This window comes from Lepisma saccharinum, chromosome 8, assembly GCF_977018435.1.
Source record: "Lepisma saccharinum chromosome 8, izLepSacc3.1, whole genome shotgun sequence".
Classification (NCBI taxonomy): domain Eukaryota; kingdom Metazoa; phylum Arthropoda; class Insecta; order Zygentoma; family Lepismatidae; genus Lepisma; species Lepisma saccharinum.
Window position 1 is genome coordinate 67,895,131 of NC_139236.1, and position 20,013 is coordinate 67,915,143.

Genomic DNA, 20,013 nt, shown 5'->3' on the forward strand with positions numbered 1-20,013 from the left:
GGTGTGTGTGTGTATGTGTGTGTGTATGCCGCAAGGCAAAAAGCTCCCACTAAAACCCCGAACCGGAAAAAGGGAAACCGTAGGCACGACATGCGAACATGAACCTACCCCACCTCTTCGCATAAGGTCGATGATTCACCGGAGAAGCCATACAAGAATGACCCTTACGGGCGCGTGGCCGAAGCTTTCTGCCACCTTGCCCCGTGGTGAAGTAGTAGTAACAGGAACTTCACAAACGTCAAAACACCTGGTTTGTCTCCGCCGTTTCGAGTTTTGTCATCCACCGAAAAAAGGTAAAAGAGGTGTTGACGGTGCGTCCGGATAATAATGGTTAAATCATGTTTACTTGTGTGACGTGAGAAGTCGTTAGTGTTGTGCTTTCGCTGATGTTCACTTGTCGAGAGGAAAGCGATCGTGTGCTCCAAGGAAGAACGCTGGATAAAAAATCCCCTGCAGGGAAGTTGACTGAAAATGTAGGTGAGTACGACACGAGCTGTCAAAGGCAATTTTTTTTTGTGGCTGTGTAAACGAAAAAAGGGTATTGGCGTCTGCTCGCTGATGCATGTTAAACTTGATGACAAAGTTAACAAGGAGGCCAATTTGTCATTGCGAGTGTTAAGAAGGATGGGCCAATTACATTACGTAACGCAACTGGGAAACCTTGAAATTAAAACAAAAAGTCTGTATTTTACAAGTGATCTCATACGTTGGTCATTGCAATGCTTACGTTGTTGTGTTTGTATCGTTTGGCAGGCACGTAGCTAGAAATATATAACTGAGGTCCGAACAGAACCAATGTCTCAGAATTAATAATAATAATAAAATTAAAAATATAATTGTATAAAGTTAAAATATTAAAAATGTATGTCAATTAATTAATATTGTATTATTATTATTGCATCAATAGGTAAAAAGATGGTATAACAATAAAGATGTAACAACACTTTTTCATTATCTAGCTTACGTGTAGTTAATATCGCCAATATTTATATAAAAGCAACTGTCCTGGCATGGATATTAATGTCAAATAGATAAAGAGTTGAATATTTATTGAATAACAAAAGAGGATGTTGAATTCAGTTGACGGAAAGTACCTGATTAATATTTTATGCATATCATAAGTAGTGCATAAATCTTCTTTGGCACTGCCCTTCAAAGCCGTATGATCCCAATATAATCCATTGCCTTGCAGTAAATTCAGATGAAATAAATAAGCATCGATTACACAACAAATGCTACTAAAAGTATATTTTCATTATGTATGTACTTTATGAGCCCACTGGTCCTCCTAAATACGTTCTTGCGTTTTGCTTGTTTCACGTAGCTCTTTACAGCCTCCGTAACTTAAGTGGGTTGAGTCGAGTATTATTCTCGTTACGGATTCCTGGTTCGAGTCCCGGCATTGTCATAAATTCAGTCTCACCATTTTCTCTCGTCGCCGCGATTAGTCAAAAGTGGAAGAATGAGCGACGTGAAGTATGAACAATACAATAAATACGTCATTCCTCTACCTCTCTAGGTCAGTTGCGGCGTGATATTTTTTTTTTCTGGTGTGTGTAAAACCAGTCAAAATATTTGGATGTGCCACATCATCAAAGAAAAATGTATTTTGATGTTATGTAATCCAATGAAAGTGCGTGATCCATTAAAAGAAAGTGTAAATATAGCATTGAAAATAATTTATACATATTCAAATGTAGCATTGCAGCGACAGACCTTCACGACACACAGGTTGCGCTCCGAAACCAAAGGTTCTGGATTCGAAACTTCAAGGATTCCCATCCTATTCTTTATTAGCAATACGCTTCCATTTTATTTTTATCACTAAATTTTCCTGTTGCATTTTGACAGGCTGGGTCTGATCCACTCTTGGTGCAACCCCGGCTCTATATTAATCGTGACCATGAGGATGAATAAATGAAGGCACAAACACAATGAAATCACCATGCCTTGGCCGGAATTTGAACCTGGGGCCCCTGACTTCGAAGGGTGTTACACTAACCACTACTTAGAAGTTGCATTCATAAAACATGTTTTCTGCTATCATCAATTTATGACATACGTAATAACAAATAGAGAAAACAATGCTACCTGTTGCTTTTTCTGATCTGCGCGTTGATTTCTAGACCAATTGAGACCGGCTAGAGTTTGAGGTGCCTTCCCAATAGAGCAGCGGCTAACGTTGTTGGCTTGTAATCAAAAGGTCATGGGTTCTTGCCAAGAAACTCATTTGTCGAGTAATTTGCAAAGCAAGTACCTGTATTCACCCCAGAATTAGTGTACGATTAGCATGTACAGTCAACGGCAAAGATAACCTTAGGCAAATAGTCCACCGCTATTTTCATTACTTTTTATTCAACATCCTGTGTTGTTTCAAAGAATGAAACTATCTTAGTTCGAAGCAGGTATTGCCCACTGCTTATTGGCGTCATTATTTCAATTCATTATCATTACACTGTGTAATACAGACCGAATGAAAATACTGATGGACAATTCACCTACTATTTATTTTGCTGTTGGGTGTACCTACAATGAATGCACACCACAAAAAAATCATTTGCAAGGCTTGTTTGCTTATTTTGTCAAGCTGTGCATTTTACCACCAAGTTAACCGTCAAAGATATGAATGAATATTGTAATATTGTATTTTTTTTCGTCTTTTCCATTTAATCATCATTCATCCTCATCGTCGCGATTGACCTAAAGAGGTCGAAAGTGCAGCTAAATAATCAAAAATAAATTTGCAATGAATGTAGGTGTTAGATGTTCTAGTATCAATCGGGACACAGCGACAGAGCACGAAGGGATTATTCTGGCTGTAAGTCCAAGCGCCAGAGCCTCGTTAGTCCGCAAAATACAATCCAGGGTGTACTACGGAGGAAAGAGGTTGACACTGGGTGATTAGAGGTAAGTCGCCCCTTTCACCCCATTTCACAGGTAACCCAGCTGTCTTACTGTCAGCATGTTAAACCATAGGAGCATCTCCCTAGCTAAGAATTTCCACTTCAAGCGCTGTCCCCACCTCTCCCCCTTACAATATCCTTAACATTTGACATCTCTGACATTTTGACTTTGATCAGCAATTCTCGACCAGTCCGGAGATAGAAATACAACTTAAGCTATATCAATGAAAAGCTTATGATATTTTCTTTCTCTTTTATTTTCGGTCCGAATGTGATATCGTGTACTATAGAAAAGGTTATTGAATGGAGGAATCCATTTGGCACTATATTTTCAGTTTTGGGAAAATTATGTGAAAACCTTTACCAAGTTTTGTCTTAAAAAGGGCTTTCGAACAACAACGAGGCTAAAAAACTACTATTGAACGCCATTTTCCAATATGGCGGCTCAAAGTGCATTTCGCCAATGTCTACAACGTTTAAAATCAATAGCAAACTTATCAAGTTTCATTCTTTTGCATAAAATGCAGGGAGATTGTTTCCAGGGACTAAGAGGCTGCAAGCGTATGCCTAGCCATCGGTGCGAAATTGCCATCCTTTCATTGACCCATCTGCTTCTGCCCTTCCATGGTCTGCTTGCGTCTCAAGTTCAGTCGGAGGGCAATGTGAAAAAGTGAAGGAAAAGGATTCTCCACGTGCTTTAAAGTCCTATTCATTTATGTACTGCATTGGCATGGTTGGCTTCATTCGGAAAATGCCACTCCATTAACTTAATAGTGGATTAAGGACCTTCTCTCGTGGCTGATGGCCATTTGTTTCTAGGGATGGTCGTACCGAGGCTGAGACGGACTTGTAATAATGGAGGCGAGATCGAAATCAAACCCTTCGAAGAGAAGTTTACACAGAATTTTCCATATGAGGCAGTGGCGTGTGCTGGTTTTAACTAGTGGGTAATCTCCGACACTTGATTCATCCACCCACTCCTGAAGTCTCCCTGCAAATTTACCTCAACATCCATACAGGATTTATGAATATATGTGTTACAAATTTTGCCTTATTGTTGAGACCACTGTCGAATAATTGTTGTGATTGCACTTGCAGTTAATCTACGTTTAGAATTTCAAATAATAAAACAAGAAAATATAATAAATCTATAAAAAAAACTGTAACAAAGAATATGAAAGGAATGCGGTAGTGAAATAAAAACCCTCAATATTAATTGAAGTGTAAAATTCACGTTACCCCAGTGTCCAGTTACTCGTGCATTCCCGATTTTTGTTTTTATACACGGAAGTTTAAGTTCAAGACAAGACCTGTGATACAAGAGATGTTACTGGCCTACCTACATTAACTATTTCCAATTTCTCCTGAAAAGATCCCGTTCCAAATATTTTCACACGCAAATATTGTATTATATCCATTGCCTTTAACTTCAGTAAACACAGCACTGGCACGAATACTAAACCACTAATAGCTAAACAAATATTAAATTCTCGAATCGCTACAACACGCATTCAATTCCCTGCGCCAATCTTCTATTGCGGTTCCTTCCTGCTTGACACAGAATTAAATTCCCTATGGATGCTGAAAAATTCCCTTTCCCAGCTTTATATTCCCTGCGATGCGCGAGGTTCTATAAGTTGGAATCATTGCGTTTTATGTTTATATATTTTACATTCAAACATCTTTTATCATCATTAATCTAAAGTGGGGGGAAAAGCAACTTAAATTACCTAATATATGTGTACGTATATATATAATTTATTTCTGATAGCTTTCCCTTTTAAAAAATATTCATTTCTGTGAAAGAAGTACTCTCACTAGTTTTGAAGGCTTCAAAGAAAGTAATCACGCATTTTAAAATACAAAAATGAAAAAAAGTAAGCATATAAATAGTTTAATTACTTCATTAATTGATTGATTAAACTGTTATTTGACGTCGCTTTTCTGCTACTTTTTGGCTAATCACTACGAGTGATGATATGACATTGATGAAGGGACATTTACAAAGAACACCCATGTCCAGAGCGGTATTCGAACCCTGGAGCTCTGGCGTCGAATGGAGCTGTGCTAACATCCGCAACGGAGGTCGGTGTAATTTCTTGAATTTCTAGTTCAAATTTTAATTTATTTAATTACCTTCATCTTCAATATTAAAGTTTTTTTTTTTTCCATTGACAATATTTGTTGAAATAGCAGAGATCAGGAAGACAAAAGCAAATGTAAAATGAGAATTAACATAGAATTGGTTCGCAAATGTTGTTCAGATTTCCCTGTTTGTCGCGCATTTCCAGATGTATTTTCTCTACTTTCCTCTTCAATACGTAATTTGTGAACCCAGAATTCTGTTTCCTGAGAAATTTCCCTGTCGTGAACAACACAGCTCCTACGATACAAAGGCCATCAGGGAAGAATGGCAGTTGGCAGAAGAGGGTGCCACTGCCAGCCGAGGGAACGGCAAAGGCTCTGGGTTGGAGAGTGCGACCGATGGACTCTCTCCAGAAGGAGGTTACCCTTGCCACGGAATCACCGCGCCTGAGAAGCAGTGTTTCCTTCCCCTCCCTCCCGTCAAGGGATTTAAAGGGAGCCGGTGGAATCTCACCCTGATGTCACCAGATTCCACCAGCTGGAGAAAAACCCTCACGGACATTCCGCGGCAAACGGTTGAAAACATTCGCGCGCTGGAAGCAAAGAAATATGTGAATCAAAGATTGGTTCGGAAGAATATTGCAAAGAGAAAAAAAAAAAACTTAAAAAAAAAAAATTATAGCCGGTCATCTCCGATTACCTAGGTGACCCAGAGTATACGCCACTGATACGAGGGTGTGTGTGTTGTATTTAGGGGATGTAAGTGTAAATTTAGAGCCAGAATGATCATAAATTTAGCCTTTGTGAAAATTTTAAAGGGTTTTGGGAGGGATGGGGATAAATCTCTGCTTCCGATACAAGACCGAGAACGAGGCGCACCTCTGCAAATCGAGACTTAGTCATGGTGTTTGATTTTATCTGATTTTTGTTATTTAGGCCGAAACTCGAATCCGGAACCCCTGGCTCTGTGCTTTCTCTCTCTCTCTCTCTCTCTCTCTCTCTCTCTCTCTCTCTCTCTCTCTCTCTCTCTCTTTCGACCACAGTTGTGTTCGGTACACGGCATTTTTAACGTAGTCCCATTGGGGGACCTGGGAGAGCAACAGAAAGATTTTTGCCTTTATCATTGTCCTTTAGACTGCATTCTGAAAGAACTACATTTTCAGTGGTGGCACCTAGCGGAGTGTTATGAACTCATTGTTATGAGTTTTTCACAGGGTGCGAAATCCCGGGGAGACGGGGCGGAATTCCCCTACCAAGAATCTTGTCCTGAAATTTTTCCCCCACCAATGTGAGAGTTTTTGTTTTAGCAACAAACATAGACAATTAGTTTGGGATTCGAATGTACTTGACTGGAATAATATCGAAAACATACAAAAAGAAAAAAACTGACAACAAAGAGCCTCATCTCTAGTGTTGCCCACGGGACGAGACGAGACAGGCTTTTAAAAATTCGAGACGAGACGAGATTGACCATGTGTCATAAGACAAACGAATATTTTCGAGACGAGACAGCATTTCCACGAGGCTCCACGAGACGAGACAGGCCAAAGTCTCGTCTCGTGGGCAACACTACTCATCTCTTAGGACACACTGAACCCAGCAATTCCCATAACACAAAAATTAGACCGATTATTTCTTCTCCATTTCTCATAGCCTTTTGTTAGCAACCACGAAGTGTGTGTGTGTGTGTGTGTGTGTGTGTTTATATATATATATATATATATATTAATAAAACACGCAATATCACTTATATGTGAATTTTATACAGGAAACTATTATCTTCTCAATGTCTCTTAATTTTTGCCCCTCCTCCCTTACGCAAATCATTGATCATAACATCAGTAGTACATTAAAATCTTCAATTTGCAATTACATTTTGAATGAGAGACAGTCGATATCATATATTGTATATTTTATAATATAATTTGATTATTTAATAATTGACATATATTTAATGACATTATATATACGTGTGTGTGTGTGTGTGTATTGTGTGTTAGTGTGTCTGTCTGTCTTTCTGCTCCTTCCCCTCCATCAACCTGCAGTGATTTCGCACCCTGGTTTTTCCCTTTTATTGATGTAAAACTTACCACTTTGGCATTGAAAATATGAAATTGTCCTTTCAAATCTGAGGAATTATTTTGAATTGCCCTGTATATTGATGGCCCCCCTTTTTTCACTTAAAAACTGGGGGCAATTGCTTTTCTTGGAAGCCGAAGACCCTCCCCCCCCCCCGTAGGTAATTCACAACGCTAAGAAAAGTGGTGTACCATGTCTGAACTTATCAATTTCACTGTTGCATGACCTCGTCTAACGTGAGAAACTGGCAACACTGACATATTGAACAATTCACACGTTCCCTGCGATACCCCGCAGGTATCTTCCAAATTTTGCAGAGCTAACAGCCAGAGATACAGATTTAAAGGTCAAACCCTTTGTGCTTGTCTATTTCTGTACTCCATTGTTCTGGTTAGACCTCATGATCAATATACGCGTTTAGCTCGCTTTTGATGCTCGGAGAGAGATAAATCGTTGTCTTCGCTGGGTTCATTTTCCCTGAGGCCACCATGGTTCATTGCGTGGAATTGCTATGGATTCTTTTTGCAAACATTTTGGAACGCTCTGTAAACTTGTCGAATAAAAAAAAACATTGCTTCCGGCGTACGTCGTGTTGATTCTGCTTCAACGTAGTGTTATACAAAGTAAAGAGTAAACGCATCTTGATTTCCCTCATGTCATGTCAAATTTCTGCCTCTTGAGGCTTACTGCGACAATGAATAATTAAATTGATGAAAGGGTCACGCAAAGTCATGACCATTAACATGTGGCTACAGGGTGAATATAATTAATTGACGAAAAGTCATTGTGATACATCTTCAAGGCTAATGTGATATGCTTTATTTCTCTTCCGGGGGATTAACCTGACTTGGCTCGACCTGTTACTTGTTTTCGTTACTTCCCCAGGCAAATAATTAGCATAACACTTAAAAAAACTAACAATGCGGTTCAATCGAATTAAAATATATTGAATAACTACCATATTCTTTACTATGGATATTAGGGGAAAACTCAGTTATTTTATCTTGAATGATAGCTCAGACGTTCCGTTTAAAAATATATAAAAATACTATTTATTTTGTTGATTAAATATGCACAAAGAATTACATAAGAAATAACCCCCACATAAGAAATGAAATGATCCTCTTTAATCGAAACACTGCAATATATATATATATATATATATATATATATATATATATATATATATATATATATATATATATATACACAAGAGAGGTTCGTACGCTGGCCTAGACCAGCAGTACTAGTTCAAAAATGTATCTAGCTTGTCACTAAAGTCGTTTTCACGTTCAGAAGACACAACGGCGCTTATGGAGAAACCGCACAGTGTTGCTAATACAGCGCTTAGCTCATGTCACCGGGAAATGATGAGCTTCCTTCACAATGCAGGTGTTACATATTTTGTATGTATAATGATAATATATATGTAATTATTAATATTAATATTATACTGTGAACATTACAATTCACAAGTAAGGGGAACCTGGCACATGGGTTAGATTCAAGTTGCAACCCAAACAAACAAATGAGTTATGGCCCACTTGAACTGATAAGACGTAAATGACACAAGCAAGGCATGTCATATTTCTATCTTGAAGCCCCATATCTTGTCTTGCCTTTCAAGGGTTAATACAATATGTAACATTCTTATTCGTACACACGGATTTTCAAAGAAAATGCTTTAATATCTGAAAGGAAATACACTCCTTTGAAATTGTTTCTTTACAATTCAATAACTAATATCATTAGGAACATAAAATCTTACCCAAATTCTGTATAACCAATGACAATAATAAATTAAATGAAACTGAAAGAGAAACATGCCATTTTTTGTACAACTTTTCTATTCGTACACTTAATAATATGAAAGAAAAAAGTATATTCAGAGCAAATTGACTGACAATTCTAATACTTTGATGCGTATCCTTTGTCTTTAATTACTACTTGACACCTGTTCTTCATAGAATTAACCAGTTTCCGAGCTTATTTTATTCCACTCGGCTTGCACAACAGTTTTCAACTCTTGTTTGGACTTGACGCCTGCTTTATGGACTCGCCTCTTCAAATTTGCCCATAAATGCTCAATGGGATTTAAGTCTGGATTTTGAGCTGGTGTTTGTAGTAGTTTGGGCACATTCCATATTAGCCAATTCATGTTAACTCGCGCCTTATGCTTACTGTCATTGTCTTGTTGGAATCTGCAGATAGGCGGCATGTCCATTTTTTGGGCACTCTGCTTTACATTGTTCTTCAATATGTCCAAATAGACATATGCATCCATGATACCATCAATAAACTGTATGGTACCAACACCTTTGAACGACATACAGCCCCAAATCATTAATGACCCACCACCGTGTTTAACTGTTGGAACTGTGTTAATGTGATCATTCTTTTTATTTGATTTTCTCCAGACCCTATTTATTCCATCTGACCCGTATATATTAATCTTTGACTCGTCTGACGATATGACAGTAACCCAAAATTCCTGGTCCTTGTGGATGTGCACTTTCGCGAATGAAAGTCTATTCCTGCGATCCACCTTATTTACATACGGCCTCTTTCGCGGTATTCTGCATGATATCCATGCTTCCACAAGGCACGTCGGACAGTTTGATCGGACATCATCTTGCCAGCATCATTTTCTACTAACGGTCGTAACTGTGGAACACTTAGTCGGGGGTTTTCTTGTTAAAATAAAGCGTTCATCACGTTTATTCAACCGTCTCTCCTTTGGTTTTCTCGGCACATTCTGTGTTGAACCTTCCTCTCTAAATTTGTTTACTATGTATTGTACTACGGAGTGTGATTTATTGATTGTTTGTCCAATTTTTCTTAACGAATAACCTCTAAGGGCCAAATTTATAATAACATCCTTCAGATGGGAACTAAATTCCTTCACCTTGCCCATTTCGAACACGCTGATAGATAGACGATAGGCCTGCAACAATACCTACGCCAGCATTCCGCTTGACGGGGAGCGGGCCTTCATGTTCAAACTTGTTACGAAGTTACAAACTGCACGAAATCGCCGGAATAGCGGTGGCGCTGTATGCGAGGAAGATTGAAACTCTTGCCTGTACGAATAACAATGTTGCATGAAACAGCGTGTTTTTATCTTTTCACACAAATTATATGCTCTGTTTATACACTTTGAACATACATTTTTATTGACATTTGTTGGTGAAACCTTCATTAACATTAATTTCCAGGTATATATGAAAATGATTATATTTACTAGTAGATATGACATTTTTTCCTCGGAAATTCTATGTGTACGAATAACAATGTTACATACTGTATGTGTACGTTGGAAACTGAAAGGTGATCTTCATTTCAGTATTAATGTCGACAGTAATGTAAACAAAAACAACGTGCATTTGCGACAGCACTAATGTTGCTCACAACAGCAGCATTGGAAATAATTGTCAATTATTAAATTTAAGTAGTTGCAATTCTATTATAACAAACTGCATGAAGTTAATATTTTTACTGAATGGAAATAAAATAACTGGAAAACGTGGTGGTGATTAGCCGGAATGCTGTGGTGAGTCAGCTCAAGATGGCCAGACAACGTCTCTTTACTTCGCGCGCGCTTCGGGTTAAAAAGAAACTCCAAATGCATGGAAGTAATATTTCTCGGAACCTTTGAGTGGTTATAAAAAACATTATCTTATTTTTTTTTCAAAACTTTGTCGCTGGAAGTTTTTATTTGGAATTACAGAACAAAAAATGGCCAACAACGACATTTTCTAGTGCACGAATATAAAAAATCTCCACATACTTTATTTGAATATTTTTAATGCGAATATGCTTTAAAGTATTGATAAATTCTGAGCACCACCATCACCTATGACACAATTAAAAAACAGTGTCAATATTTTTCATAATGAATGCTTCAATTTTACGGCATGTTTCAACGTTAGGAGTGAAAACAATGTAAAAATTTTGTTTTCACAGAAAATTTGCGTTTTTAATTTATCTAAAAATATGTAAGCAAGTTACAAGTTTTTTGTGTCCACCATCGTACTCTCTACAAAATTTCCTGCAAAACTGCAGGTACCGATTTTACGTAAGCTAAATTTGTAAATCGAGAAATTTCACAACAGCGCGCTCGTATTTTCCCATAAGAAAAGCATTGTCCACAAGAGCCCATTGTGTCTTCTGAACGTGAAAACGACTATAGCATACATGACATGTTTCTCTAATTCCCTCCCCTTGTTGTTTATAATGAAAATTGCCTCGAAAAAATAGACTAAACTTGATTGAAATTACAACAGCTAATTACTTATGCGCTTTCCTTGAAATGATATAAAACAAAACTGTGATGATTCTTTTTCCACCCTGTCACAGTCCCTTTAATCCCAGATTAAATAAAAACCGGACACCTTGACAGTGTTGAATCTACAAATTTAAACTAACATTTTCGCGCAACAAGGTACTTGGCTTGTCACCAACGGATAGACATATTATTGTAATTAAACGCGTTCCTTAATTCCCTTGGATACGAATTTACTCTAAGAATAATATGAAATGTCCACCGAAAACTAAGCGTTGGCTTGTTACCAAACGAATCAAGAAAAATGCGTAGACTTATCTATGTATTTTGATGAAAGCAAATGGTTGATCCGTGACCGCTAGCCATATGACTAGCTCCACCACTCTACCGACACCGAAAGAACTTTCCAAAGGTCTCCCCTCTTGCCCAAAAAACGTACGAATGCCAACCCCCTTTACTCAATCGGTTCTCTTATATAGGCGATTCGAAAAAAAAAAAACAGTAAACGGAACTTTTTCACCCCCCTTTCTGGTTTGAAAGGACAAGATTTTAAAACTCACCGCCTTCTACAAGCTGGCTTTCACCCTCACGCAGGCCAGCCCTACAGCAGGTTCCATTGGAAACTGCATAAAAAATAAGTATAGCTGTCACTAAAAAATAATATTAAACATTCATCAAACTAATAAAACAGAACGGGACACTTTTCATATTTTCCCATAAAACCTCGCGTTAGTCAGATATGAATGACTGAATGTTACTATACCATAATTCATAGTAATATTAGAGAAGGTGTAATGTTACAGTAATTCTATGCCGATAAGGCATTGTCACAAAAGGACATTTTGGCGTCCCTTTAAAAAAAAAATCGGGAAGGAGACCCAAGAAAAGGGACTGTCTAATGTGGGACGTTTGGTCACCGTATCCAAGACACTATACTCAACGCAACTCCAGATGGCGGTTGACCTTGATGGCTGTTTCTGGCGCGTCCTGTCCCCCAATCACTTTCGGGGGCATGTGGTCCGATGGGTGTCAACAAACTCAGTTGCGAAGTAAAACCTGAAGGGATCACATCGCTCTCCCGAAGCAACGTTGCCAAGCGTACTTCTGTTTTTGCCAGTTGCCTTTATACGACTGTGTGTCCGCCTGCATTCCGACCTGTGGGTGGTCCTTCCGGAAACTTAACGTGCAGAACCACGTGTGTAGTTGAACCCGCTGATTTCTGGTGTTGACCGAGCAAACTCTTTCTCCCTTTACAGTACGTCTGGCAACATGTGGTGAACCCAGCGCTCATTTGTTTCGTTCCGCGAACAACGCTCGGTACCTTGTGACTCGAAAGTGCCCGATCTTAGTCGAAGAAAATTCAACTGATCGCTGATTCGCTGTTTCCCAGCCGTCAGTTGGAATTGCGTTTAGTATAATGACTCTGAAAATGGTCAGATGCTTTACTTCACTCAGTTACAGTGTGTAAATATTGCCGCTAATGAAAAACTTGTTGAGAAATACTAGAAAAGAAAGTTTTGTGTCCACTTTATGCACAGATAGGCTAATCGGAAATTGATCTACAGTTTAAAGTGGGGTCCAAATCTCCATCAGGTATAGAATCCGGGGAAAATGAATTCGAGCCCCTTACGTTATTCGCCGAAATTCGTTCTACTTATCGTTCTTTTAATTTATTAGAAAGGAATCTCCATAATGAAGCATGCATGATGGTACTCATTCCATGAGTTGCAACCTTAAAAATTCGTTCGCTGGACTGAAGGCTGCACGAAAAGTGTCTGCCAAGATTATCTTTATCTTTTCCACACATCTGTGTGGGTTTCTATTATAAACGAATTATTTTTTTGTCATGTAGGCTATTTGGTTGGGCTACAGTCCATCCTGGCCCACCCGCTGGCGACGCCCGTGTTCTGCATGGATCGTAGTTTTGTCCATTTTGTTTACATTGTGCCTCGATCGCCTTCCCCAACGCACCCAATGCTACAGCACCGACAAGATATTAAATTCAACCCTCTTTAGAATCAACTTTCCTAACTTAATACCCACTATGCATTTTTCTCCTTGTTTTTCGTGAATTTTTCATTTAGAACTTTAAAAAAATGTTCAATCTGGTATATTTAACCACTAAAGCGTAGAGAAACAAAATTGCACATGTCCATACACCCCCCCCCCAGGCCCGTACCCAGGATTTTTTTTCAGGGGGGGCAGACCCAAAGGCGGATTTTATAAATTTTCTTTGAGGCATAGCATGTGTATTAATGTTGTAAACAAATTATATATATATATATATATATATATATATATATATATATATATATATATATATACAGGGTGACCTGTAATTAGATGTATTCCCTGAAAGGGGTTAAAGTAGAGGCAATTTGCAATAAATTTGACCATATGATACCCCGTCCGAAAATTAGTAGTTTTCGAGATAATCGAATTTTTATTGTTTTTTTTTTTAAATGACAATTTTCCACATAAAATTACGAATTGAGAAAAAACAGCTAATTGTATGGCACATATTTCAGCGTTTTCTGATAACTAACAAATAAGTGGTTCGTTGAAAAAAAGTTTGTCCCAAATAACAATCACATGTAAGTAACGGGTGGATCTAAACTTACAAGTGGTGATAAAAAATTGCACTCTTAGTTTACTTGGCAACGTATTATTAACAAAAATGGTATGACACGAAGCGTACAAATTACTTAAATTAATTCCTTGTATCATCTGCTATCCAACAATGTACAAATGTTGCTAACATTCACATTTGTGTACAAGAAATAATACTTCATTCATCTTCATGTGAATGGAATCAATGAACAATACAATTAAAGAACATTATACGTCTTGCTCAAAGTGGGCACCTCCGTTACGAATGCAGGCACGCAGGTTTTTACGGACATTTGATCTCTTAACTCGTGCTGTGATGGTGTCTTTGATTTGTTGACCAGCTGTTAAGATCCTCTCCCTGAGCTCTTCTTGCGAGTTTATTGGTGTCTTTTAAACTAATGGCTCCAAATGTAAAAGTCGCAAGGCGTCAAGTCGATCGGGGGGTCGAGCTGGGCAGCCATCATGCTGGTAAATCATGTCACGTCTTGTAGTTAGTGGCACATCCTCCAACAATATTGCCATCCCGTTCCTCAAAAAATGTTCATAAGTGATGCCATTTAAGATCTGGGGCAGGAAAAATTGCTCGATCAAATGATTGTTGATGACGCCCATCCATACTTCTGCCTGGGCGTGCGACAGTGGATAGATGAAAATTACCCAAAGAAATGGATTGGCCGAGGCGGCGGCCCGATTCCCTGGCCGGCTCGATCCCCCGATTTGACGCTTTGCGACTTCTACATTTGGAGCCATATGAAAGACTTAGTTTACAAGACACCGGAAAACTCGCAAGAAGAGCTCAGGGAGAAGATCTTAACAGCTGGTCAACAAATCAAGGACACCACCACATCACGAGTTAAGAGAACAAATGTCCGTAAAAACCTGCGTGCCTGCATTCGTAACGGAGGTGCCCACTTTGAGCAAGACGTATAATGTTCTTTAATTGTATTGTTCATTGATTCCATTCACATGAAGATGAATGAAGTATTATTTCTTGTACACAAATGTGACTGTTAGTAACATTTGTACCTTGTTGGATAGCAAATAACACAAGGAAGTAATTTAAGTAATTTGTACGTTTCGTGTCATACCATTTTTGTTATTAATACGTTGCCAAGTAAACTAAGAGTGCAATTTTTTATCACCACTTGTAAGTTTAGATCCACTCGTTACTTACATGTGATTGTTATTTGGGACAAACTTTTTTTCAACGAACCACTTATTTGTTAGCTATTAGAAAACGCTGAAATATGTGCCATGCAATTAGCTGTTTTTTCTCAATTCGTATTTTTATGTGGAAAATGGTCATTAAAGGAAAAAACAATAGAAATTCGATTATCTCGAAAACTACTAATTTTCGGACGGGGTATCATATGGTCAAATTTATTGCAAATTGCCTCTACTTTAACCCCTTTCAGGGAATACATCTAATTACAGGTCACCCTGTATACAGTGTATAATATAATATACAGGGTGTCTCAAAAGAAATAGCAAAAACTGACACAGGTGAAAGTACACGATAATAGAAGCAAAAAAGTCTCAGTAAACATGGGTTTGCAAACGAGCCGTTTTCGAGATAATCGCAAATGTGTGATTACAAGCCGCAACTGACTTCATTGTTTGTAAACGTCGTCCTAGTTGGTAAAATGCTAATAATGTGTGCGAATGTGTGGGTACAAGCCGTCATTTATTATATTTTGTAAACACCGAGTGCTTTACTCCTTGCGCGTTCCGAGGTTTGCTCTTTGTTTACAAAACAGAAGATTTCCGAAAGGTGGCGTTTTAATCAAACAGGATGGATATAATCAGTACACAGTCTAATCGTACTGTGGGAGTCACATTTCGTACTGTATTAGAATAGAATAGAATAGAATGGTCTTTATTTAAGCAGGCGTGTTTCGGCCTCATGGGCCGTTCTTACAACCAACCCTTGTCAAAGATACAATAAATGTATAAAAACAAAAAGAAAAAACACATAATGATCATGAAAATACAGTAAAGATAATTATAAAGATTATACAATGATAAAATAATACATTGAATAGATTAGTATATATACTGTAGAGTAAAAATAAGTAATAAGCCTTCGGTAGTTCATTGTGTGTGCGGGGGGGGGGGGGTTGGTTAGATATGCATTATATGATGTATAAGTGCAGGTGCAATTGTTAACATATGAAGGTTAATGTAGTTGTTGGCAAATAATGTTAGTCAATGGTGCAGGCAGTTTGTTCCATTCCCTGATCCCTGTAACAATGAAGAACTTGTTATATGTGGCGGTTTTATGTTTGGGGATTTTTAGATTGTGCTTCTTGCGGATATTATGTTCTACGAGAACAGATCTTATCGGATAAGTATTTTTAGGAGCCACTCTTAAGAATGTTGCGCATCAAGGTTAGTGTTAATTATTTTATTCTATTGTTAATGTTTAGCATTTTACCAACTAGGACGACGTTGACAAACAATGAAGTGAGTGACGGCTTTTAATCATACATTCGCGATTATCTCGAAAACGGCTCGTTTGCAGACCTATGTTTACTGAGACCTTCTTGCTTCTATTATCGTATACTTTCACCTGTGTCAATTTGCGCTATTATTTATGAGAAACCCTGTATATACCAAGGTATATAGTAGACAAATTTGCTCACTTCGATGCTTGGAATCCTTGAAGAACGACATATTCGAATCTGCGATTTTTTTAAAAAATTAAACAATAAAAATAGCCTACCAGTAGCAACATATGTTTGTGCGGTGACAGATGAGTGTTCACCCATTTTGCAAAATCAAAGTTCCTGACTTTTTTCAGGCATTTTACATAACTTTTCAGACTACTGTATAATGATTTAACATGCTAATGAATTAGAGTTGTACTTCAACTTTGCAAGTTAATCAAATGAATCAAGTTTGTTGAACGTTTTTGAAAATAAATGAAAAATAAAAAGAAGGAATATTAACCAAAAAGGAAGATTGTTGGGAAGATAAAACGAAATGTGTTTTCGGTTACAAATTCTGGCAAGCAAGCAAAAATAATGTATGTAATTCACCTGACTTTTAAAGCTTTTGAACGCTTTTAAAAAAATCCTTTGTTTCCAATTACCTTCTCACTCCTATCCTGGTTTCCCTGACTCTTCTAGTTGTTCAGGACTTCAGGTCAGTGCGAACCCTGTAAATGAATTATCTGAAGGAAACGGCTAAGATAAGTGACTTCACCCTGGCAGCGTCTCTGCTGGCAAAATATTGTTTCGCTTCTTTTCGCTTTTGAAATCTTATTTGCCAGTAAAAATTAATGCCAGTGACAACCAAGAAGCTGTTAAATGGAGTTGCATCATGTGGGATAGAAAATGCAATTTGCAGGGTTTTGCAACATCGAATTTTTTCGTCTTTTCACACACTGTAAAAGTTGTCAGTCTTGTAGGGTCACACCCCGTGTGTTTATGTTCAAGACAAGTACAAGTAGAAAATAATAAAAGTTGTAGTAAAATCAGTTCAAATTTACTGAATCTCGTAAATAATATGGTACTTATTTTCTTGAGTATTTTGGGAAAATAACAATATCTGTTGAAATTACTTCGGGCAATCTCTTGCCCCCAAAATCAAGCAACGATTCTGCTGCGAAGTGGATTCTCCTATTTACATATAATCGTAAGCCATTCTATGATTGGCAGAATCGATATCAGTTGTAGAAAAACCCTGATGCTGGGGAAAGATAAAGGTTGTATGCCCCTGCTCAGTGGCGGCGAAAAGGGACCAGACCGTGCGGTACTGGTGGAGAGCTAAACCGTTATATGGTTGGTTTTGTATTGCAGTCATTGAGAAACCTTTGTTCCATAATGTAAAAAGCATACAAAATTCCCCTTTATGCAAATTAATGTGTAAATTAGTGACACTCTTATAGCAGAAACCATTCAATAATCAAGGGTTTCCTATATCTCGAGTGTCAAACAACTGTTTTGACTCATAAAAAAAATTCAGACACGTATTCTACAGAAAGTCCTACATAACCAGTACAATGTCTGCAGTGGCGCAAGATTCTTCTTTTATAGCACATAGTGTCCGAGCCGAGACGAAAAAGTCGGTACATGGATTGAAAGGAATGGACTTTCCCGACTAAATCGGAATTTCTGATAGCCTTGCATCAAGGGTTATATAACTAAAATTGCCAAATATTGCAGACTGCAGAATTCTGGAGCCCATTCATTTGTGCAAGAACAAAATCGAAATTCTTGCAAAATTTGAAAAATCATCAACGTTATTTTTATAGGTTTCTATACGTTCAAATTAATTTTTTTTCATGGCTCGAGGGTGCGGGGCATGGCCCCGTGTCCCCCCCCCTTGGGTACGGGTCTGCCCCTCCTTCGCGTTAATGGGACAAAGATCAGATGTAAGTTGAAACTCATTAGCAAGAATTTATCTCTCAGCGTTGGCAACGCTGAACACCGAAATTGATCAATTAATTGGCCTCTAGGGCACAACAATAGTACCAGAGGTAAAAAGAATAGAAAGAAAGCAGCGAAGCTCTATTCTGTTAAACAATAATAATTGCATCATTGTGGATGATAAACAATAGTTGTTACCTTCTGTCAGATTACACAGATCTGCTGTAAGCAAACAAGAGTGATAATTATACGTCTATTATTGCGAGCAAAAACCTCTTGAAATCGCTACCAGCGTGGGATCCTTGCAGTGAGTTGCATCCCCTTCTCTCTCTCTGACACACAGAAACACGTATTTCTGTAGAAATTTCAGCGAAAAGTGCAGGTTCGACCAGGACTCCAAACCCGGATCTCTGGCCTACGGTGCCATTGCTATTAAACTGAGTTACCGAGCCAGTCCTGGTATCGCTCGATTTTACGCACTTGCTGTTTTATCTGCGTGAAATTGTTTCTGGTGTGTCCCAAAAAGTAAGACACATTTCTGTGTGTTACGTGACAAGCACAGGACGCTCCTTTCGAGAAATCATTAACACGTTCTTCACACACTACTCGTATAATATCCCGTTCAGAGGAATCAAAAAAGTGACAGCCTGTAGATTCAACCTGATACATGAAAACATGATATGGTAAAATCATTTCCAGATCAGTCGAAAACTTTCGATTGGGTGTGTATTAAAAGTGCTTTAAAATGTCGGAAATTTCTTGGAAATGACAGCGTTCATTCCAGAAATGACAAAACAGTTACTTTATGGAAAAACTGTGTGCAGAATTTGAGATTTATCACTGCGTCGAGAAATCCTGGGCATTTTTCGTCCTGACTGAAAACGTTCTGTCCTGAACATCCGTAGTTTTGACCCATCTATTTAATCAGTCGGTCATACTAACCTGTACTCGCTCCCAGAAGTCTCTGGAGCAAGCGAACGAAAACAAGTCCTCTGCGCAAGTTGCGACTCGAGAGGTACAGACCAATGAACAAGTGAGAGAGAGAAAGTGGAGGAAAAACGCGCCTTCAGCTACCATTCGATTTCAGCAACAAGCACTGCTTTGCTCTGAACAGTCGCTTTCTCCCCTTCTCTACCGCAAGGTGCGGCGTTGGTCCACAGACTCCTGGGGGCGTGAAGCAGAAGAGGTATAAGAAGAGGCGCAAAATGCAAAATATAGAGAAACGAACTACATGTCCTGGATTATTTATTTATTTTTCGACTTTTTCTTCCAGATGCCACCATGCGACTACCGTTGGGAGAAAGATGGCGTCGAGGCTTGCTCGGCGACTCATGCCAGTGGGCGTCTTTCTCACCGTCTTCACCCTTGTCATGCTGCTCTTGTTTTCGATCAACACTAAGGGTGAGTTCACATCAGTTTTTCCAGTGGCGTATTCTCCATGTTACTGCGATTACCGCGGTAAACCAATATTTTTCTTATATTTTTTATATTACATTTAGCATTCGTATATGAGTAATTGCTCATAATGTATTATGCAAACTATTAAAACAATTTTGTAAACAATTTAAGTAAATTATTTAAAGAACATAAAGACGGGTTTATAGTGTGTTGCAGGTCTCTCGAGCGCCAAATAGTTCGCACGGACGACGCTAGATAGAATATAGAATCGAGAGCTTCTTCGCTC

General features: G+C 38.3%; 1 protein-coding gene across 1 annotated transcript in view; it reads left to right on the forward strand.

The window, feature by feature from the left end:
- The first annotated feature begins 203 nt into the window (after window positions 1-203).
- LOC145991522 (protein Star-like) overlaps window positions 204-20,013 on the forward strand; it is a 37,743-nt gene continuing 17,933 nt past the window's right edge. The window contains exons 1-2 of the mRNA XM_083127542.1: window positions 204-477; window positions 19,603-19,730. Of these exons, the coding sequence (XP_082983668.1) occupies window positions 19,634-19,730 (97 nt within the window). The 5' untranslated portion in view covers window positions 204-477; window positions 19,603-19,633. The remainder of the gene's footprint in view (window positions 478-19,602; window positions 19,731-20,013) is intronic.